Source organism: Berghia stephanieae, chromosome 3 (assembly GCF_034508935.2).
Source record: "Berghia stephanieae isolate SIO BIC M18660-M18661 chromosome 3, UCSD_Bste_1.3, whole genome shotgun sequence".
Classification (NCBI taxonomy): domain Eukaryota; kingdom Metazoa; phylum Mollusca; class Gastropoda; order Nudibranchia; family Aeolidiidae; genus Berghia; species Berghia stephanieae.
In genome coordinates, this window is record NC_088362.1 from 22,537,527 (window position 1) to 22,562,486 (window position 24,960).

The following is a 24,960-nucleotide window of genomic DNA, read 5'->3' on the forward strand; positions in this document are numbered from 1 at the left end:
TCAAAAGATCTTGGAATGGGATTACTTGGAATTGCCCTGGCACTTGCATGAGTTCTTGGCTGAGAGGGAAGCGGGCAAATGTACGGGTATAGTGTTAGTTTTGGGAGGTGATATTTTTTTCCTTGTAAATCATCTCTCTGTTAACATCTTTTGAGTGTGTTCCTCTTAGTGAGATCCTGTGCTGCTGTCTGGATGAGACTTTTATGTGATCTCAAACTTAGTACATTCATGGTATGCTCTTGGAATCTACATCTGTTCCCTATTTACTATTTGAAATTTGTGATACCCCTTTGTCTTACTTTTTATTGGGTACTTTAATTGTAATTCTATAATCTTTTTACTATCCCTTTTCTTACTTTTTACTGGCACTGATAAGACTTAAATGTATTGCAAACGCCGTGAAGCCCTTAAAAACAAACAGAAACAACAAATAATTTTAATAATATAGAGGATAGATTTTTTTTTTTAATATCCATGGGTTTAGCTTGCTCATTGTACTTCACAATATATTATGTATTCCCCAGATATGCCATATGGATAATAATTTCATTTAGTATAGCATATGTGTTAGGTGTCAGTATAATGAGAGCACTGTTACAATATATGTCACATTCTATAGTCAGTTCATTCACACCCCAGTCGAGTGGGTGAGGAAATGTTAGGTTCAATACAATAGGGTGGATACAACACTGGGGCGAGAGTTTGTGCAATCCTTTTCACACATCTTCGGGGTCCCAATAGCTCAGTTGGTAGAACAGTCGCTTCACACGCAAAGGAACCAAGATCGATCCCGGATGCAGTCGATATTTTTTTCTGCCCCCCCCCCCCTCTCTCTCTCTCTCTCTCTCTCTCTCTCTCTCTCTCTCTCTCTCTCTCTCTCTCTCTCTCTCTCTCTCTCTCTCTCTCTCTCTCTATCTATCTCCCTGTCCCCCCAGCAGTGAATGGGTAGCTGAGTCTGTTAGACTTGGTGGAAAGTAGAAGCTGGGATTAACTCCGGGTCCATAGACCAATGGCTCTGAAAGACTAAGACTACTTTAACCCATCTTTGCTTGTTTTCGTTGCAAGACAAGAAACCATATGGCTCAGCCAATGTTGGATAATAAAAAGTGTGGCATAATTGGTAAGATGAGGTATTATGGATGATAACATTTCAAATATGTAGTCTTCATTTCAAGTTGACTTTTATTTCTTAACTGAAATATGATATTATCTGACATCAACTGCATACAAAATTAATGTGGGTTGATTGGCCATAGAAGATGATAACGAAATTGTCCAATGGAAGGAACAAAAGTGAATTGTTTCCACCATTTGACAAAAATTCTCAGACAATCTAATTTTTGGGTGGAACAATAAAAATTCGCTCTAACTTATTTCCATTGATAACTTTGGTACATTATAACCATTTTGATGGCTGTTTTGAAATTTAGTGGACATCATCATTACTAATAAATGATGAGATGCAGGCACCGCTTTGTGGGGCATATCTTCCGTATGGACGCAGACCGCCTCCTGTCCTGCGTCGAACTTTTATTACCTACTTGAAGAGCTCGACAACTTGACCATCAGGCACTCTAACTACATGGGCTGGATTCTATGCCCATTGACGAAGTTGTGACTCTAGCCGGGAACAGACGTGCTTGGTCCCGATTTGTGGATTCCCTGTGACCGTGACACTTTTATGCTGATGTAGGTGCCATACTAATGTACAATGCAACTCATACATACATACATTACTAATAGAATTAAAAAAAGAAAAGACCAAAAAAAAAAGGAATGCGTATTTATTTTATTTTAACACAACGATTACTCAATAAATCTGTTCAAAACATGATTGCCAAGGACGGATTGGTCTCTATTTAGCCCTGTGGTAGATTCTTGTACAGACGACACCGTTGTATTCCAGTGTCTGGGGAAACAAACAATTGTGACAATGTATGTTAGAAACCAGTCGGGGTGGGGGTTGGGGGGGTTGTTTGCTTTTTTCCTTCTTTTTTTTTCAATGTTAACGTTTACAACTGTGGGCAAAATGCGAAGGATTCTAAGAAGGAAGTCTCTGTTTTAACTTTCAAAAAGTATTTTTAACTAGCTAAACTGTTAAAACAACCCCTACGTTCTAATTTATTTATCCCTCCATTCGCATCAATGAGCATTATTTTTTTGGTAGTCCATCAAAGCGGTTTTTTTTTTTTTTTTACAAGAAAGCATAATGCGTTGGTATGAGAATATTACTCTTAGTAAGTGTGATTACTATTTGACCCCCGCTTCGTTAACAACTAGGTTAGGTGTTACTATCAAGGTGCACTTAGTTGTAGGTCTGATAACCGAACGTAATTATTGGCTTGATTTAACATTGTTATAATGTGTTTTGCCTTGGTTTGAGAGTATTTTCATTACCACAATGAGATCGTAACGATTTGGGTTATCAGACCTGTAAATAAGTGCACACCAATTACTCTCAATTGGCTTCTACAGCCATGACTTCACCTCCCTCGTAATGAGATATAGTAACTTAGTAACTGGCTCTAAACTATCGGAACAATGGCGGACGCCCTCATGAAATATTTCTCCGACGAGCATAACAGTGTATCCAGGCAGAGGAGAAAAACATAAGTATGATCATGTTTTGACTGATCACATGACATATGAAAAGTTCTAGCCAGCATGAAGAATAAAAAGTACCAATTTTCTTTGTTTAGAACCACGCTGCTCGCCACGTATGAAAAAAAAATCTGAAATTTGTGCTTACCACTTTATGTTCAGTTGGTGTAAATTCCCTGATGGTGGTAGTGGCAACCTCTCCTTTTTCCTTCCTTATCAACTTGTTGCCCTCCACTGTATGATTTACCTGGATTGATGGGTAGATTTGAAATAATTACATCCATATAATATAATAGTTAAAATTAAAGAGGTTTTGGGCGGGGTCTTTTAAACACATATGACGGGCAGGAAATCACATGTTGTGTCTTTTTCCCCCCGATATCTGTTTTTGAGTTGCACTCTTTGTCCTGGAATGGGATTACTTGGTTTTGCCTTGGCCCTTGTCGGCGTCCTCGGCTGAGAGGGAAGCAGTCAAATGTAGTGTTATTTTAAGGAGATATTTTTTCCTTGTTATCATCTCTCTATTATAAAGTTATATTATGGTCGTTATATTTTATTTTTGGAACATATCTTGTAACCATTTGAGTGTACATATTCTTCTCCGACGAGCATAAAAGTGTATCCAGAGGAGAAAAGCATTATAAATCTGATCCTTTTTTTTTTTTACGTTTATACATTCTGATCACATGACATGTGAAAAAGTTCTCGCCAGCATGAAGAATAAAAAGTACCGATTTTCATGGTTTAGAACCAAGACGTGACATCAGACTATTGAATCCTATTTCGAATTTGTTCAATGAAACATTTGAGAATAAAATATGTTGGAGCCAAAGTAACGCCATATTATTATTGGGCCGCGGGAATGGCTGGCCGATACAAATGGGAGGAAGATGGGGAGCGGATATTGAGGAGAATACGGTTACTTCTCACTTCAGTATCCTGGTCATTGACCGAATAAGAGTCGCAAGGTCAGCATACTGTATGACGTTTGGCCTCCTTTTCTCTAACCATGGAATGCACTGTGTTGTAGATGTTTACATGTAGCATTATATTTCAGTAAACCAAATAATTAGGTAAAATCTGTTCAATCTTAGAAAACGATTGACACAAACAAATCTTGTCCATATTTGAATAATCGTCATCATAGTGATCGAAGGACAGCTTCATGGAGGAGACAAAACCAATACCAAACGTCATTGTAGATATTCAACAGAATGTTAACTTAAATTTTAAGATTTGAATTAGACATAAAACAGACTATCATCCCCCCCCCCTCCCCCCTCCCCCCCCCCCCCCCCCCCCCCCCCCCCCCCCCCTCTTACTTTCGAAATCGGGTCAATCTGTAATATTTTCATGACTTAGCTCATATTGTCTGATTCGGAAGTTTGTTTACAACTGATTTTTTTTTAAAGGCAGCGAAACCTTTAAACCCGAATATCATAACTTGACCTGAGCATTTATATGACGCTATTTCGACTGAACAGGCCAAAGCGCTTTACAATGGGTGCCCAGACAACAGCAACATTTAACGTGTAGGACGAGTCATGACGCCTGTTCGACGATATTACAAAAACAACAAAAATTCGTCAAGACAACGCTGCTAATGGTCAGGTACTCATTTTACACCTGAGTAAGATGAGAAAATATGAGTAAACAGCATTTTCCAATGACTCAACAATGCGGGGCTCGAACTCGGGACTTTCCCGTCCAAAAGCGGCTGTCAAACCTTAAGACCACATAACCGTACTGTTATCGTCGAGAAGCAGAAATCAAATGGTACAAACCTCAACATCCCGGCCATCTGGAGTTGTTTCTTTGTATGGCTGGTTAAGTTTAAAGGTTGATTCCGTATTTTTGAATGTTGACGTAGTTTTAATGTTCCACTCATCACCTTTGGTCGTGATTTCGATGTCTGGTTTCAACTTGGTAACAATGAGACGTGTTGGCAATCCAACTCCTGGATAAATTAGACAAAACAAAACAAAAAGTGACGTACTGTAATTATATGATACAAATATGAATTGAAACAAACTCAATTGGATTCAATAGTCTGATGTCACGTCGCCCAATCGTGGTTCTAAGCAAAGAAAATCGGTTCTTTTTATTCTTCATGCTGGGAGAACTTTTCACATGTCTTGTTATCAGAATGTGTAAAGTCAAAACATGATCAGATTTATAATGGGTTTTTTTTCCTCTGGATAAGCTTTTATGCTCGTCAGAGAAATATTTCATAAGGGCGTCCGCCATTGTTCCCACAGTTTAGAGCCATTTACTGAGTTACCATGCGTCATTACGAGGGAAGTGACGTTTCGACTGTTGAAGCGTATTTCTGTTTGATTGATATTCGCGGAATTGTCTTGCATGCGATATCAATTTCAGTCCGAGTGAAAAGGGTAGGTATAGTTGGATAGTCAAACGAATCGACATGAGTTTAGGTGTACCCAAAAAAAAAACAACCCTTTAACTTTATGTCCCACACAAACGAAAGCACTAAATTAGTCTACTATGGAGAGATAATTTAAGAGGGGAAAATCATTCTGCTTTCCTTCCGGCTAAAGACCCCATTCAACCCTTTTCTCACATATAATTTTAATACTTCTGCTATTCATGTTTTTGCATGTTTTTCATTTACCAATCTCAAGAGTATTATAATATTATATGAGGAGGGCGAAGTGGCTGAGTGTTCAAGGCATTGCATTGTTACCGGCTTCAAGCACTTAGTGTTTTTTTTTCCTTGGGCAAGATTATTAACCCCCAATTTGGTCATTTTGGACAACAAGGGTGGTTCCTATTGACATCAGACGTCTCGTTTGATGGATTATCTATATTCCCTAATGATGACGTGGCGGAGGAGCGTGATTTTTTAATTAAAACAAAATATATTATTATTATATTATAAAAGTCATTTTTGCGATGGAAATTCTTCCAAACACATACCAAATTATCTTTATTATAACTATATTTCAGTTTTAGAAAAGCCGATTCTGTAATAATATGCCCAAGGCTTTCAACATTGTAAATATGTCGGTGCACCTGGATTCAACACTATGAATAACATAAATAGAAATAAAAGTATAACATCAGTTTTTATTTTTCCTGAAAACAGAAAAGGGAAAGAAAAAAGTGACGAGGTAAAATTTGAACTCCAACTTATAAACAGGGACGAATGTGTGGACCATCGATGTGTACTTCTGTGCGGACATTTCGGATTTCCCCTTTATCAACAGACAAGGCGATCAATAAGACAGGTAGTGGTGGTTAGGGAGACGTGAAGTGTGGTGGTTAGGGAGGCGTAAAGAATAAGTGCATGACATGGATGAGTAAAATCCACATAGCATCTCAACATTGTAGTAATTATCAAGTCCTATAAAACGTGAACTTGTATGTGATTTTATTCTAATTATAGTATTCTGTGCTAAGGAATAATTCAGACACATAATCAGTACCTAACAATCATATCTCTGCTTCTCCCTACCATCACCAGTCTGTTGGTAAAGGGGAAACCGAAACTTCCGAATTATTCGTCCCTGTTACAACAATAGAGCTGAAATTCTATCTCACCGTTATTATTCATTTTTTCAGGCTGCAACTGCAAGCAAATTTTTATATTTTTCAAATGTGGAATAAAAATCTGAGATCATTTGCTCTCTAGGGAGCTCAACAAGCTGACAGATATACATACTGATATTATTTATGGACTCTGCGGGGACGAGGATGATACTGATGAGGGTTGTGTTTGGTCAGATTGCCCGTGTCAAGGACGACTGTGATCATTATGAATAATGGCAATGACCACATTGGTCAGCGGACACACTGTGTATTTGGTAATACACAAGAACGTACATAGTTTCACGAGGTGAAATGTAATGTTAGGTAATGTAAGTTTGTCATACGACTATGACCGAACTGATGCTTCTGTCGTGACCTCTTGTTGCTATGCTTGCAAATTTTGACATAGGTGCATATCTTTAACTCTTTCAATCCTAGAGATTTTTGCTACTTTTAAAAATTGGAAAAAAAAATGTATTAATAATGAGCATGTACATAGATAATTTTATTCAACTATCATTAACTAGCTTTGATACTACGCCTATAATTTGTCTAAGAAACATTAATAAATAGGCATGGGGTGAATGAAAGTAACCCGGGTAAACTACGGATATAGGCGGTGTTAGGGTTGAGTGAGTTAAAACTATTATCTTATAGTAAGAGTCCCAGGTGCATACACCTTTTAAAATTACACCAGCTATCTCATATATTTTATTAAAACTAGCTAAACGATCCTTTCAGTGGTTCTATTTTTACTCGAAATTTTTTTTTTCTTTGTTTGTTTGTTTTTTGATCTGTTTTTTTTTTCTTTGCCCCTGTTGTTATCGACAGATAACCGTAACCAACGACCTATAATTAACTTAAGAATACTTGCCTATCAACCGAAGCAATCAGCCCCACAGATTCTGAGCATCATTCACCATTTTAACACAGGCGATTGATTTTTTAAAATGCATAGTGTGGTTAGTTGTCGGGATGCAATTCCCTCATTAGTGTGTCGTAGTTTTGTGATAAATACTCACACACTGTGGGGTTGACCAATTCGGCTACTTGGCATGTCACTAAAGGTAGGTACGGGTCGACCGACCGAATAGAGAAATCCATCTCAAACACTTTTTATGTAATGTTGCCTTTATGAGCTTTGGGAAGGGGATTTTTTTTAAATAAAAAAATAAGGAATGTTTGACGGACTTTTTCGGTGTCAGGAACTAAAAAGTCAGATGGACTGAACTGGCAGAGAATATTCTGATTGGTAAATGCATAATAACGCTAAAAATATCAACTCAGTACATCTTGGCAGATATTTTAAAGTTTGACAAATCCAAGTTGCAAATGTCTAATTGGAAAAATGTGTTACATCAACCAGATAGGAATTTATAGAGATAGCGTAAATGGAACTGTATACCCCCCCCCCCCCCCGGTATAGTTATAATGACAGATTTATTGTAAGTAGGAGGCTTGAGGGCAGTAACATTTAATACCATGTCTGCAAGAATGTGGTAAGGAGAGGGAGTGCCAATTGATGACTTACTTCCATAGACATTTTCAGTACTTTTTGCATTGCATTTTGCACCGCGTCCTTATGAAGTAAGAGAGAGAGGGAGGGGGGGGGGGGGGGAGAGAGAGAGAGAGAGAGAGAGAGAGAGAGAGAGTGTGTGTGTGTGTGTGTGTGTGTGTGTGTGTGTGTGATCTGTGTTTTGACACATTTTTTATCCCAATCATTAAGGTCGACATTATACCCAATGTCTTGACGCCACCAGTCAGCACGTTACCTCTCGAGATTTCTCATTAATGAATTACTGAGACTGACATGACACTTAACAACAATAAGGAGAACGCAATTCACAGTAGCCGCTGTTCCTGATCTCCTTAACTTCATAAAATAATATAAAGAGCGTGTCCTAGTTTTAATATTTACTCTTTTCCCGTTCTTAAACGAAAATAAAATAAATAAATGATATATAACCGGGTAGTCTTTTGGAGCCACAATTAAACAGTTCTTTACACTTGCCAAACATCCGGGTTGCTGTGACATGAGGTTTCTATTATTATTATCTTTTTTTTTTATTATTAAAATATTTCTTTTTATTTTATCTTTTTTTTTCATTGTTGTTTTGGTGGGTTGTTTTGGTTTGTTTTTCGATTTTGTTTTGTTTTGTTTTTTTCTAATTATATTTTTAGGATTTTTTTATTTATTTTTTTTTTGCTACTATTTCGTTTGGTTATTTTAGTTTTAGTTTCTTTTGTTTTGTTATTTTAAAATATGTTTTTGGTTTGTTTTTTTTTTTTTTTTTTTGTGGGGATTTTTGGTGTGTTTTTTTGTTGTTGTTTTTTTTTTTTTGTTTGTTTGTTTTTGTATGTTTTGTTTTGTTTTGTTTTTAGGAGAGAAGTTGTTTTGTTTTGTTTTGTTTTCTTTTCTTTTATTGGTTTCTAGTAGGTTATTTCGTATTTTTTCGTTTTGTTTTGGTTTGCATTATTTTGATTTGATTTGTTTTTATATATTATTTATTGTTTTCTTTTCTTTCTTTTACGTAAAAATAAAAGGACCAGGGTAAATATGAAAGTATACTACCTACCGCACATTTTAAATATGAGTTCACATAATATTCATCAGTAACAGGATCACATTTTGATATCACTCGGTGGCATTGTAAATCATTCAAACAAACAAACAAACAAACAAACAAAAAAAGACAAATTTTCTCCCCCCCCCCCTCCCCAAAAAAAAAAAAGAACAAATATTTCAAATATGATATTCTCATAATTTGAGAAATCTTTGATTTCAGACTTTTCAATTTTAACAGACTTGATGCCATCTTAGTCTTATTCTCGGAGATGGTCGATGTCGATGGAGCATGTCTATCAATTCTATCACAGGCAAAATCAGCAAATGGATAGCCGTTTATTCGAAACAGCCTCTTAATTGGAACGATCTGTCTGTGACAGAATATATTAGCTACTGATTAATCGGAACTTGTGTGAGGTTGTGTGTATGTGTGTGTGTGTGTGTGTGTGTGTTGTGTTGTTTTTTTTTTTGGCTTTTTTGGCATTGTTTTGTTTTGGGTTTGTTTTTTTTTATTTGGTTTGTTTCGTTTGTGTGTTTGCTTTTGTTGGGGTTTTGTTGTTATTTTTGTTTGCATTTTGGGGTTGTTTTTTTTTATTTGGGGGTGGGGGGGGGGGGGGGGGGTTTGAGGGGGGGGGGGTGTTTTTGTTTTGTTTTTGTTTTTGTTTTTGTTGGGTTCTTTTTGGGGGGGGGGGTGTTTGGGTTTGTTTTGTTTTATTACGATTTCAGAGCTTCATAATATACTTTTTCAATTACAATTTTTAAAAACACCTTTTTCATACTAAGCGGTATGAGAATGGAATAATCCCGTACTTTTAAACTATCTGATAGGGTTCATGAATTAAACATTTATTATATCCTTTAAACTTAAACCTAATTCATATATATATATATATATATATATATATATATATATATATATATATATATATATATATATATATATATATATATATATATATATATATATATATATATATATATACTTAGATTTGTCTCTGATAAGGCAGTGGAAATGCATGTCGGTAAAATGCCTCTACTTATGGAACTAAAGATGTGCCCCACGTGGCGTCCATATCAATGTTTGACACTTTCTTGACCCAGATATCAAAGCAATCATGTTGGATAAAACGGTTACAGCCTCTTCTGGGGGAGTTGTCAGAGATAATAGCAATTATCGCTTCCACTTCAAATTGAGAAATCGTTGACCTCGTAAATAAACACTACGTACATCTTGTAAAAGGGGGGGGGTGGCTATTGGTATATTACAAAAATTAATAATTTGTTGCTTATTTATATGCATAAATGTAGTTATTTGCTTAAAATTAGATACTCTAAACCTTTAAAAAAGATTCATGTATTTCAATCAGGTGGTGACAGGTTCAAATGCTGTCGCAGCGATTTACACATTATTTTATTTTGAGTAGATCTCAAAATATATTCAAGTATAAGGCCTAACATTTGGCATGATAAATCCTGAGGACATCCTCTTACAGCATACAGAAGCCGATGTTGATTTTGTTTATCATACATAATCAGCCTCAAAGTGTCCCATTATTAGGCTATACTATATCGGGGTCTCTGAATTTAGAGGATAATTACATAGACAAATCATCATCATTGCCTTTTTCACCCTGGGTCAGGGTATAGGCCACAGACAAACAGTTTCCATCCTTCTCTATCCTGAGCCAACTTTTTTATCTCATTCCAGGTCTTACCACTTCTCTGTATATCAGCTTCTTTAATTCTTCTCCATGTTCCTCGTGGCCTTCCCCTTGATCTTCTGCCCTGAGGGTTCCAGTCCAATACTTTCTTTGTTATAGTTGAGTCATTCTTTCTAAGCGTGTGTCCAATCCACCTCCACCGTCTTCTTCCTATATCCTCTCCCACTGGTTTCTGCTGTGTTCTTTTCCATACTTCTTCATTTTTTATTCTATCCATCCATTTTATTCTGAGTAGCTTACGCATGCACCTGTTTACGAAAATCTGTACCCTCCTTATACATGCCTGTGATGCGTTCCAAGTTTCACATCCATACAGTAGGACAGACTTCACGTTTGAGTTGAAAAGTCTTAGCTTTAGTTGAAGGGAGATATCTTTAGTTCTCCAAACTCTGTTCAAAGATGTGAATGCAGCCTGTGCCTTTCCTATTCGTGCTTTCACCTCTGCTTCCGTGCCTCCATCCTTGTCAATTATACTTCCGAGATAGCAGAAAGTGTCTATATCTTCGAGTTCCTGATCTTTTACTTTGATCTGCTCCCTTTGACGCGTACCTATCCTCAAGACCTTTGACTTTGCAGGGTGAATTCTTAGACCAATTGATTCCGAGAGGCTGTTTATAATTGTGGTTTTTGCTTGCATCTGGTCCTGGGTGTGGGACAGAAGAGCCAGATCATCTGCAAAATCCAGATCATCCAACTGTGTCCAGGGGGTCCACTGTATCCCATTTCTTCTCCCTTTGGAGGTTTCCTTCATTAGCCAATCAATGGCAAGGATGAACAGGAATGGTGAGAGCAAGCATCCCTGCTTGACACCAGTCTTAATTTCAAAGCTGTCAGTAAGCTGATCTTCATGTACAACCCTGCAACTTGATCCTTCATACATTTCCTTAATGAGGTTTACTATCTTTTCAGGGAGTCCATAATGTGCCAGAATTTTCCACAATGTTGCTCTGTCAATACTGTCGAAAGCCTTCTCGTAATCCAGAAAGTTGACAATAAGAGGAGAGTTCCATTCTATAGACTGTTCTACTATGACTCGCAGAGAGGCAATCTGGTCGGTGGTTGAACGGTTTTTCCGAAAACCTGCCTGTTCGTCCCGCAGTTTAGCATCTGTTGCATTCTTAATTCTCTCTAAAATAATACGGTTGAAAACCTTTCCTGGGATAGAAAGAAGAGTGATGCCTCGATAATTATTACAATTACTGAGGTCCCCTTTCTTTGGAAGCTTGATAAGATGTCCTTCCTTCCAATCCTTTGGGAATATCCCGTCATTCCAGATTCTCTCAAATAGTGGGTGCAGGGCCTCAGCATTTCTTTTCGCATCAACTTTTAGAGCCTCCGGTGGAATCTGGTCTGGTCCAGCAGCTTTCCCCCTTTTCATCTTGTTAATGGCACCCACAATCTCTGCTATCGATGGTGGATCACAGCTAATTGGTAGCTCATTCCTTGCAGGCAAAATTTCTGGCTGGTTGTCTGGTGGTGGTCTGTTCAGAAGGCAGTTGAAATGTTCCCTCCATCGTTCAGATTGAGCCTCTTTTCCAAAAATAGTTTTCCCATCTTTGTCTTTGACTGGTACCTCTGGTTTCCCATATTTTCCAGCAAGTGTCTTGGTAGTTTGATAAAGGATCCTCATGTGTCCTCCAGTCGCTGCTGCTTCTGCTTTCTCTGCAAGTCTGTTCATGAATGCTTCCTTGTCTTTCTTCACAGATCTTTTGACTTCCTTAGCTATGGCTCGATACTGCTCTTGTGCATCCAGTCTTGAAGCCCTTGTTCGGCTTGCATTCACTTGTTCCTTCCTTGTTCTCCTCTTTTCAATAAGGTCCAAGGTGGTTGGACTTATCCATTCTTTATGTTCCGATTTCTTTACCCCCAATACCTCGTGGCAAGTTGTTATGTAGACTTCCTTGACCTTTGCCCAATGTGACTCTACATCTATGTCCTCCTCGAGCTCAGTAAGAGGTTGGAATCTATTACTCAATTGTAGTTTGAATTCCTCATTCTTTTCCCCATCAAGTGCATTCACCTCGAATTTTCTTCTTGTATGTGATCTGGCCCCGTGTTTTCTGAGTCGAAGCTTAAGCTTTGCCAATAGCAGGTGGTGGTCTGATCCAACATCTGCCCCTCTCCGTACTGTCACATCTTCCAATGAACGTCTGAATCTACGAGAGATACAAAAATGATCAATCTGATTCTCTGTCACACCATCTGGTGAGACCCAAGTTGCTTTATGGATCCTCTTATGGGGGAACACTGATCCTCCAATCACCAAACTGTTGAATGCACAGAAATTTGCAAATCTCTCTCCATTATCATTCATTTCTCCCATGCCATGACGTCCCATGATACCTTCATAGCCTACGTTATCCTGTCCCACTTTTGCATTAGCATCTCCCATCAATATGTTGATGTCTTTCCTTGGCAACTTGTCAATGACTTGTTGTAGCAGACCATAAAATGTATCTTTGTCCTCATCTATTGCATCATTTGTTGGGGCATAGATCTGTACAATGTTCATGTTGATCTTCTTACTCCGTGTTGTAAAGGACGCCATGATGATCCTTTCTCCGCATTGTTCCATCCTCTCAGTGACTTCTGGGCAAACTTGCTTAGAATTATTCCTACTCCCTGTGTATGAATCCCGTCCCCTCTCCCTGAATATAAAATCTTCTCCCCAGACTTGAGGTGTTTCTGTCCGGATTGTATCCAGTGGGTTTCGCTTACTCCAAGTATATGCAGCCTGTATCTTCTCATCTCAGTCACAACTTGAGAGCTTTTTCCTGCTTCATACATGGTGCGAACGTTCCACGACGCGATTCGAAGCTGCTTGTTTGGCGAAGACGTCATCGGGTCAGCAGAGTCCTTTCGGCTTTGTCTGTTGTCCTTCATAAATTCTGTAATTCCAGAAACTCTTCGGTCGCCCAAGCTAAAAAAAGGATTTAGTTTGTCTGTCTGTGTTTCTGTAACGGTTTGAGTTTAACGGAAAGGGGTGTTAACCCTTTGCCAACCCCCAACCTGGAGGACCAGGTGACTCAAAGATGGGGGAATCACACACCATTAGTCGCCTTTTACGACACGCTGGCTTGGCGTTGGGCTATTCTTGACCCTCTCAGTTGAGGGACCCCGGACACCACACGGGGTACATAGACAAATGTCCTAACTCAAAAAGTAAAACAGCTAATTTAAAAATATCTTTGTAGGGTGATAAATTTACACATATTAAACATTGTGGCAAAATTACAGCAAATTCGGGCCGTTACCTTTAAAGATCTATCTACGTAAAATAGTGAGAAAAGTTTGTCGAACATGCCATGCTGAGGAAAACGCAAAAATGCATTTCATTTTATTCCTATCAGACCTTCTTAATCAAGGGCAATTTTAGAAGCTTTATACGCCTTTTTGAGTTTTGAAACCAAAGAAAATTGATTCCACTGATTTTTTTTTCGTTTGTTTTGTAAGGGTTTTTTTTCTTCTGAATCTCAAAATTTTAGCCGCACAGGACCCGAGGATCCCCTTAAAAATACAATCAAATAAAAAATGACACGTAAAATGAAGACAAGGTTGATGTTTTTTTGTTGTTTTTTTTAAATTTTTATTTAATAACTGAGTAACTAACGTTCGTTTTTAGAATGAAGGTAATTTAATCCGGATTTGAAAGCAATGCAATGGGTGCTAATACCAACCCCCCCCCCCCCCCCCAACAAGGGCCAAGATGCAATCTGCGTGGCATGAATTGTTTTTTGTTTGTTTGTTTGTTTTACAGCCTTCTACGGGAATAAATGTAATGCTGTGAAGCGCATGAATCGCGAGAGAGGCAATATGCAAACGTATCTTGTTGAGACAAGGTTGATGATTTTTTTGTGATTAAGTAACTAATATAGAGACGTTCGTTTTTAGAATGAAAGTTGTTTTATCCTAATTTGAAAGCAATGCAAAGAGTGCTAATACCAACCCCCCCCCCCCCCCCAAAAAAAAAAAAGGGCCAAGATGCAACCCGTATTGCACGAATTGTTTGGGTTTTGTTTTGTTTTGTTTGTTTTGTTGGGTTTTTTTTTGGGGGGGGGGGGTTGTTGTTTTTTTTTTTTTTGTTTTTTTTACAGCCTTCTAAGAGAATGAATGTATCGCTGTGAAGGGCATGAATTGCGATAGAGTCAATATTATGCAAACGATTTCTTGTTGAGTTATTTTAATACCAATTTAATCTGGTGAATCACGACACAGCCTAGTCTTGAATTATCTATAATATAAAAAACACAATTTCTTATACAGCCTCATGAATACCCTACTTTACATATTTTTTGAAAATATCGTATTATACTTCTAATTGTTGAACTTTGCTGACCGAGATTTTATGTCAAAATATTCCCAAATGTACTTTTTTATCATTTCACATCAATTCTAATCTCATTATCTACTGACTGCTAATAGAACCAGTCAAAACGACAGTGAAATAGGGCCTACTTTTGAAGGTCAGATCACGCCCATTCAGTCAGTCCGTCGACTGCCATAATCTCATCATTATATTTATATCACGATGTGTGCCGCTCATGTTATCATAAGAGGATTAGATAATTAAAGGATAAACATTGACATCGATGATAATATTCATTATATCTGTGCTATTATCTATACAATTATTGTGCATTACAGTTAGTGACCGAAGGCCAAAACTTATCTATTAAAACAAAAGGAGAAAAAAAAATGTTTCATCTGAATCCTAAAAAACATTGTAGATTAAAACTGAAGTGCACACATTTTTTTATTTTTTTTTTTGCAGGTCTGATAACGGATATTATAGATTTGTTTTAATTGTAACCCCCCTCCTTACCAACTATAGGAAAATGGTCACATTCGTTCGATACAACCAACATTTTTCTTATTCAACTTTCTCTTGTACATCATAAAATTTAAAGAAAATGAACTGTGTGTTGTAGAGCGTGTTTTTCTAACGAAATTATGTATCGCAAGAACTTACTGCTATTATATTTGAGTTTATTTTTGTGTTAGTTGGGTGTGAAGCTTTGGGGAAAATCTTGAAAATGGCTGGTAAGGAGAGAGTTAGCATTGTTGTAATGGACAATATTTTGCTTTGATTTGAGAGTATTTCCATGACAACAATGGGCCCATAGCAACGGATTGTTAGACCTGAAAATCAGTACACGTTAATTTATACGGATAAAGTTTTGGGTGGTGGTTTGCGTGAGCCTGCTACTTTCTCCTTTGACTTTTATATTGACCAAAAAAAAATCGTTTTATATTATAACAATACAATCACCAAATGAGGTATTCATATTATATTACTGAGGCATGGTCGACTTCTTCTGCGAATGAATAGGCAATGGCATCACATATTTTGGAATGCAAATACCAACTAATTTTTTTTTTTAAAACAGTATTGCGTGAATGGGAACTTTGGTAGCATAATATGGCCCGGTTGGGAAAGAAATGAAACATTGTAAAGAGCATTGGGCACGGTAAAAACCGCGGAAATGTGCCATTTAAATGTTTCGTTATTACAATAATTGCGGCTATGTGGTCTTGTGGTATAACACTCGCTTTCCGATCGGAAGGTCTTGGGTTCGAGCCTCGCTCGGCGCACAGTTGGGTCCTAGGAAAAGACTCTTTACTCACATTCTCTCACCGTTAACAGCGTTGTCTCTGTCGGGAAAAAATTGTATTATCGCCTGAAAGGCGTTATGTCTCGTTCTTTATGTTACGTGTTGTTACTGATCAGGGACCCTTTGCAAAGCGCCTTGAGCACTTTTAGCGGATATTGCGCTTTATAAAAAAGGTCAACAACAACTAATAATAATAATTGTTACTCCCTTGTGTGCAATTATTAGTCTACGTTAAAACATTTAAGATCGTTGGGAAGCGGGAACTTAATATCACTTAGTCACCTCTCCGTACCATCGTAAACCATCTACCAAGAAGATAACAACGATTGTAAACCTAGCACCGAATATATCCGTAGTTTACCCGAGTTACTTTTACCCCCATGTCCATTTATTACACTTTTCTGAGAAAAAAATTGTTAATGGTAGTTGAATAAAACTAGACCTCTATCTATGCCCATGCTCATTTTTTATACATTTTTTTTCCAATTTTGAAAAGTAGCAAAATTCTCTAGTATTGAGTGAGTTAAAATAAGGCGACAAATGTTGTCAGAGATCGATCGGTAAAGACGTCCCACCTTTTATGGAAACGATAATTAAAATTATTAGCGATTGATAGGTCTGCAAAGAATAAACACTCACTATAATATCCTGTGTTTTTTATGTTTTTAAGGGTTTTACGGCGCTTGCAACACATTTAGGTTATATCAGTGCCAAATATCCTGTGTGAAATAAAATAATAAAAATAACAATAATAATAAAATAATTCCCTTTATTCATCCCATAGGGGAAATTAGTCTCTAGGGTCTATTCCAAGGGAAGACTGCAGTGCTGCACTGCGGCTGACGCCTGGGTTGTTCCAGTCCTCCCTTGGAATAGACCCAGGCGTCAGCCGCAGTGCAGCACCGCAAATAGAGCTAGCTAGATATGACTTGCTCAATGCCACACAGCGCGCAGCGGCGGGTGATCGAACTCGGTACCTGTCGGGTAGGAAGCAAAGACCTTTCCGCTGAGCCACGCTGCTGAAAATGCTGCTGCTTGATGCTCGGAGAGAAAAAAATAACTATTAGTATTCGAATGTAAGCTCCAATTTATTAAACGAAGACAGATATTGTGGACGTTTCGGGTTTCCCCTTTATAACGTCCTACCTGATGTGACGAATAACCGATAATGAAACAAACGAATAACGGTGTTGCAGATGAGAGATTATTCTTGAACTTGAAGTTATTCTCCTTATATTATTTTAATTTTTGCTCTTAACTCACATTCTCTCACCGTACTCAGGTGAAAAATGACTACCTGGCCGTTAACAGCGTTGTCCCTGCCCGAAATAATTGTAACATCGCCTAACAGGCGTCATGTCCCGTCCTAAATGTTATATGTTGCTGTTAGCCAGGGACCCCTTGTAAAGCGCTTTGAGCACATTTAGTGGATATTGCGCTATATAAAAGCTCTTTTTTTTTAGCTACGCCATTCACGCATCTCTCATTCGTCCTCGGTGTTTCATTCACCGCCATGTTTTGTTGATAAAGGTGGAACCCGAAACGTCCACATTATCTGTCTTCGTTTAATAAATTGGAGATGAACATTTGAATACTTATCGTTATTTTTTTTTGTGTGAAATTGGGAAAAAACTTGGTTCGTTTCACATAGTAAATTATTATTAATTAGAGACACAAATTACATCGGCTTTTGCGTTTTTTTGGGTTTTTTTTTTAATTGAGCTTTTATGTAGCGCAATATCCACTAAACGTGCTCAACGCGCTTTACACGGGGTCCCTGACCAACAGCAACACGTAACATAAAGAACGAAACATGACGCCTGTTAGGAGATAATACAATTTTTTTTCAGACAAAGACAACGCTGTTAACGACCAGGTACTCATTTTAACCTGAGTACGGTGAGAGAATGTGAGTAAAGAGTCTTTTCTAAGGACTCAACTATACGCCGAGTATATATATATTATATTATATATATATATATATATATTATATTTTATATATATATATATTACATTGTCGCCATAGATTCTCAACTTTGTTTATACATTTTTATGCATGCCACGTCTGAAAACGAATTACCATTTTTTTTTGATGAATAAAGTATATATTGTTATTATTTATCAACAAAACAGGATGAATGAAACACTACAGACGAATGTAGTGTTTCATTCATCCTGTTTTGTTGATAACGGGGAAACTCGAAACGTCCATTTTATCTGGTTTCGTATATTAAATTAAAGCTTACATTCAATTTCACATTTTATTTATTTGGGGGGGGGGGGCGATTTGACGAAATCAACTTGATGTTTCGATGAAACCATCATGATGTCTAACCAATCTCATAATACCCGCAAACCCAGCTTCATATCAATTGTAAAACACTATGCAAATTTTGGTGTCGATCAGTTTAGTGGCTGCGAAGCCTTAGTGTTTTTTAAAAATCCAATTTGCCAAATATATTATAACTTAAAATGTAGATTTGGTGACCTAGCTTTGTCCCACTGGATTGTTAATTGCTTCAACGAGTGTTATCATTGCATCAATGCAAATGTTTATTGATTTAATTAGTAAACGGCATGCCGTTCGATAATTTTATTCGACTATATTTAAATAGACATTTGTCATTCCTTATTCAGGTCATGAAAAATGTTGGAATAATAAATAATAATAATAATAATAATAAGAAGAAGAAGAAGAAGAAGAAGAAGAAGAAGAAGAAGAAGAAGAAGAAGAAGAAGAAGAAGAAGAAGAAGAAGAAGAAGATTCTATTTATTCACATCCCACTGGGGAAATTTTTCTCTAGGGTCTATTCCAAGAGAAAACTGGAATAACTCAGACGTCAGCCGCAGTGTAGTGCCGCAAATTGAGCTAGGGCGAGGTGACTTGCTCAAGGTCACACAGCGCAGTGGCGGGTGATCAAACTCGGTACCTTCTGTGTATGAAGCAAAGACTGTACCGCTGAGCCACTCTGTCTACTTGGACAAAACAAACAACAAAAAAAAACAACAAAAAAAAAACAAACAAAAAAACAAAAATAAACAAAAAAAATGTATATATATATATATATATATATATATATATATATATATATATATATATATATATATATATATATATAATAAGACCGAAATAACTTAGATGAAAGCCGCAGTACACCCCCGCAAAGTGAGCAGTTGGATGAGGTTATGTTGCATATGTATAAATCTAGATGTCAAAAGTGGGGCAAAACCCCGTGTGATGGTGTGTAATGCCTTAACTACTCAGCCATCCCACGTCCTGATCCATCCACGTGTCCTAAAGTGATAATGATGATAATTTATAATAAACAATTCCCTATCCACCCTTTGTCGTTAAACTGTGCTGATAACAGTAACAACAACGGCCACGACTTACGTAAGGCCTGATAATGATAATGCATACATACACGGTCGATGCGATCATTAGCCTATTCGCGAACAAAAAAAAACCCAAGAGAACCGTTTCCGCAACTGGCTTTGAATCTCTTTTTGGAGACACTTGTTTTTTTTTTTTTTTTGGTTTGGTTTTTTTTATTTTTGTTGTTTTTTACTTTGTTTTTGTTTGTTTTGTTTTGTTTTGTTTTTATTAATGTTTTGTTTGTTTGTTTGTTTTATTTTGTTGTTGTTATTTAAAATCTTTTTTTGTTTGTTTGTTGTTGGGTTGTTTTGTTTTTTTCAGGACGTCAAATGTTTCAAGGTTCTTTGTCCCAAGAACTCCTATCCCTGACGAACTGTAAAATAGGGGTGCCACATACTGAATAACCTAACTTCTGTTTTATTATAAAGGACGTCAAAACTAACCTCTCAAACTATTTTTAAGCATAGATGTAGCCTACATTCATGTATCCAAAACACACACACACACAAACACACATGTTATATATATATTGATCCTATGCGTTTATGTGAAATGCTCACAACATCCGCCAGCCGGATTAACGTACCGACACACAAAATGATCTGTAACCTTAAACATTTATAGTCTGATAGAGCTTAGTGAGAAGTAATTAAAATGACTGCCTAAGAACAATAACAAAGAGCTGAATGACGTCAATTTCGTTCCATGTCAGGTACGTTTACTTCTACGACGCTATTTAATGCAATGCAATTACATTAAGGAGATTATATGTGGCCAAAAGTGCTCAAACTCAAAGTAAGAATCTAATCGTGCTCGATAAACTTAGTCAATAGTGTTATACACTGAATTGAATAACAGGTCTCTGATGATCATATCAATCATAAAATGAAACAGAGAATTGTAATTACGGTTTGGGTCGGGAGTGTAAGATCGCAGAAAGAGCGGGATAAAGCGTGAGAAACGCGGGAAAGCAAAAACGCTGGCTGTAATCTCTCCTCATTGCTGCCGACGATAAGATAAGAGAGAACAACTAAACGAGGTCCCAGTACCTTATAGCAATAAATGGTGGTGACTTCACGGAACTCCAAAGATAAAAGTGGATTGCACCGTAAACAACGAAATAAGAATAGTAGCCTAGTTGAAGCCAAATGACACAAGTTTGGAAATACTATTAGGGGCTAGAAGAACACCCAATAAATGTGCTGATTACTTTATTCTAGCCATAACGGGCAACGGGTAACTGTAGTTTGTTTCATAATAGGGTAGAGAAGTCCTCACGTCACGCATTCCTTTTTCCAGTTCAATACGTGGAGGAAGTGTGTAACCAGTCCTCCGGACAATGTATTGGCACTGCATATTTTACACATTAAATCATAAAGTGGCATAACTCTTTTAGTATGATTAGGAACGTAAAAGAGCGAGGATGAATGTCTTTATTGACGACCAGTATATATTTGGACTAGAAAATTAGATGCCATCACTCTGAAATCAGAAAATCAATTACACAAGGTATGTGTCTTGTCCCCCGGAAGAATGGTTTTGCACTTCAAATCAGAGTGGAGTCAATTTTTTAAACATCACTTTTGGTCCCTATTGGTTGGATTTGGAATACAGAGTACACATTGAAAATTTTGCTTCTTGTTGACGCCACTGATTTTGAAATGATGCCCGTTTTAGGCCATGACATTGAACTGTCAACCATCTAAAAATTGAAATTCATAACCGCATAAGTTATTATTATAGTGCAAATTAGCAAAATCCTCAATCTGTGGGTTTGATTTTTTTTCAAATGGGAAAAATCATTTTTGTTTGGTCGTGATTTATATGGAATAGATATGCAAAACATCAATGCCATACAACAGTTTTAGAGAGAGAAAAAAAATCTCTAAGCTCGTATATTTATTATGAAACGCACTACAGTTGATTAACAAGCATACCATCGATAGTAATAAATAAATTGAAATACAAGGGTCATTGCTTCTAATACTATTAAATTTGATGTCAACAGACTTAAATGACACATAAATGAGGGTCAAACGCAATCCCGCTAGACAACATATTTGCCTGGGTCAATACGACATTATTGTTTGTTTATATATTGTCTAATTCTAATTGTTTTGCACATACTTTTAACTGTACTCTGCCCCTTTTCCATTATAAGCAGCTGCTGTCGCAGCCTTTATTGATTACGGCTATAGCTAATGGAATTTTAATTAGAAATTAACAAAGTTGAGAATCAAAATGTCATGACAAAATTGATGTTAAAAATTCATGATTTGGATTTTAATTCAAAATACACATATTTCATTTTTTTTTTAAATCTCTCTATGGCGACATAATATAACTGTGATAACTGGAAATTTTCAGTTTCATTGAATAGATTCCGAGAAACGTTTGACACAGCATCCCATACCCTTAGAAAAATGACATATTGAGATAATAGCAAGATAGCTTTCCATTTTTCACACTTTTCTTACTACCTTTATAGTCTACTTTAAGAATTTGGACTTCAATATATAATATCATTTCTAAGATAATGAAATACTGTTTTCTACCAAAACCTCAACATAAATTTCTTTTAAATAATGTTCCTAATAATTAGACCCAACGCCCCTTAATGATGGAAAAAAATACCGCCCACTTATTAACGACAGAGAATGCAAGTAAGGACGCTGGCTGGAGCTTTTGTGATGCAAACACGATTTTAAAAAGGATAAAATAGGGAGCCTTCGATAATTGCACAAAACGAATGTTTCGGACATCGACCTTAAGTCAGCCAAGAAACGTTAATACGCAAACGACAACAACAACAAAAATAACTTGAGGGGTATAAAAATAAGTTTCACACTCCGTTGTTTTTTTTTTCTTGTTCCTCTTTTTTTTTTTTCTTTTTTTTTTTTTTTTTTGTTGGGTTTTGGGAGTTGATAAATGATAGAAATGAAGAAATACTAATGACAATAATGATAATAATATAATAATAATATAATAATAATAATAATAATAATAATAATAATAATAATAATAATAATAATAATAATAATAATAATAATAATAATAAAAAATAATAATAATAATAATAATAATAATAATAATAATAATAATAAAATAATAATAATAATAATAATAATAATAATAATAATAATAATAATAATATAATAATAATAATAACAACAAAACAACAATACTATTGATAAACATAATAATAATAACAATAATAATAATAATAATAATAATAATAATAATAATAAATGATACTAATAATGATGATGATGATGATGATGATGACACTAATAATAAAAATAATAATAATAAAAATAATAATAATAATAATAATAATAATAATAATAATAATAATAATAATAATAATAAATAACAATAATAATAATAATAATAATAATAATAATAATAATAATAATAATAATAATAATAATAAAACAACAACAACAACAACAACAATACATTGATAAACATAATAATAATAACAATAATAATAATAATAATAATAATAAATGATACTAATAATGATGATGATGATGATGATGATGACACTAATAATAAAAATAATAATAATAATAATAATAATAATAATAATAATAATAATAATAATAATAATAAATAACAATAATAATAATAATAACAACAACAACAACAACAACAATACTATTGATAAACATAATAATAACAATAATAATAATAAAAATTTAATTATTATTATTATTATTATTATTATTATTATTATTATTATTATTATTATTATTATTATTTATTATTATTATTATTATTATTATATTATTATTTTATTATTATTATTATTATTATTATTATTATTATTATTATTATTATTATTATTATTATTATTATTATTATTATTATTATTGTTATAATAAGTTGTCTCACCGATTGCTTTCATGTAGTCGTCAAAGTTTTCTGATGAATTCAAAATCCATTTTCCATCAGCGTTTTCGATCGACATTGTGATTTTTCAAGAAATTTCAAGAGTCACTATTTCGATGGTGGTATTCAGACAACGCAATGAAGAGAGTGCACAAGATTCTCGCTTTTTAACCACGACCACAAATACATGTGACAATAAGAATAGATAGTGTAACAATTTTTTTTCACTTGTCCAAAAGAACGTCGAATGTTCAATGACCCACGAGATAAGATAAATCCAGGGTTACAGTTACAGTTCATAGATTAAATTATTTACGGACTCATTCACACTTCACCATCTCCTTCACTCTTCCGATAGTCACTCGTGTCTAAATCTCGAGTATCACGAAGGCTAAGATACAATAGATACATGCAGAGAAAAACAAAAATGATTTTCGAGAGTTTTCGGTCTAATATTTTATATTACCCGGTCTTCTCCAACAAAATTAAGCGAACGAAACCCAACACATGGCGTGCATATGGTTTCGTTTGGAGAACATGAATAATAATAATACAGAATGCCAACCTGTCTCGGGCCACGTTACAGTTACAGCGAGCCCCCGGCTGTCTCTCTCTCTTCTTCTTCTTCTTCTTCTTCTTCTTCTTCTTCTTCTTCTTCTTCTTCTTCTTCTTCTTCTACTACTACTACTACTACTACTACTACTACTACTACTATACTACTATACTACTACTACTACTACTACTACTACTACTACTACTACTACTACTACTACTACTACTACTACTACTACTACTCTGACCCCCGCGTGACTTTTTCACCTCGCCCCCTCCACCGCCACCTCCACTACAGCTTCCTACTACTACTTACTACTACTACTACTACTACTAACTACTACTACTACTACTACTACTACTACTACTACTACTACTACTACTACTACTACTACTACTACTACTACTACTACTACTACTACTATACTACTATCTACTACTACTATTACTACTACTACTATACACTACTACTACTACTACTACTACTATACTACTACTACTACTACTACTATACTACTACTACTACTACTACTACTACTACTACTACTACTACCCGCGTACTTTTTCACTCCCCTACCGACCCCGCTACCTTTCTACACTTCGCCACTCCTACCGACACTACTCCACTACGCTTCTACTACTACTACTACTACTACTACTACTACTACTACTACTACTACTACTACTACTACTACTACTACTACTACTACTACTACTACTACTACTACTACTACTACTACTAGCTACTACTACTACTACTTACTATCTACTACTACTACTACTACTACTACTACTACATGCTACTACTACTATACTATTCTATACTATACTACTACTACTACTACCTAGTCTTTTATCTTCCATTATTTTCTGGAAGGTTCTGTTCCCTGACGCTGACCTTTTCTTATCAATTGGATCACCCCCCCCCCCCTTTCCCCTTGGGGCACCCTATCCTCTACCCACGCCACGCTAACATTTCATTCATACTGCAACCACCATTGAGTACAGACGATACAATTATTTTTTATTATATCTTATTTGTTTTCCACGTTTATTTGTGTATTGTTGTGCTGACGAAGGGTTTGTACG

The 24,960-nt window shown here is 35.9% G+C and overlaps 1 protein-coding gene across 2 annotated transcripts in view; it reads right to left on the reverse strand.

Moving 5' to 3' along the window:
* Window positions 1-1,768: 1,768 nt before the first annotated feature.
* LOC144967349 (sodium/calcium exchanger regulatory protein 1-like) overlaps window positions 1,769-24,960 on the reverse strand; it is a 27,871-nt gene continuing 4,679 nt past the window's right edge. The window contains exons 1-4 of one of the 2 annotated variants that reach the window (XM_078904450.1): window positions 23,323-23,832; window positions 4,386-4,558; window positions 2,750-2,848; window positions 1,769-1,909 (exon numbers count right to left, since the gene is read on the reverse strand). In XM_078904450.1, coding sequence (XP_078760576.1) covers window positions 1,856-1,909; window positions 2,750-2,848; window positions 4,386-4,558; window positions 23,323-23,398 — 402 coding nt within the window. In that variant the 5' untranslated portion in view covers window positions 23,399-23,832 and the 3' untranslated portion in view covers window positions 1,769-1,855. Of the gene's footprint in view, window positions 1,910-2,749; window positions 2,849-4,385; window positions 4,559-23,322; window positions 23,833-24,960 lie in introns of those variants that run through there. The other variant, XM_078904451.1, reaches the window with a different exon arrangement.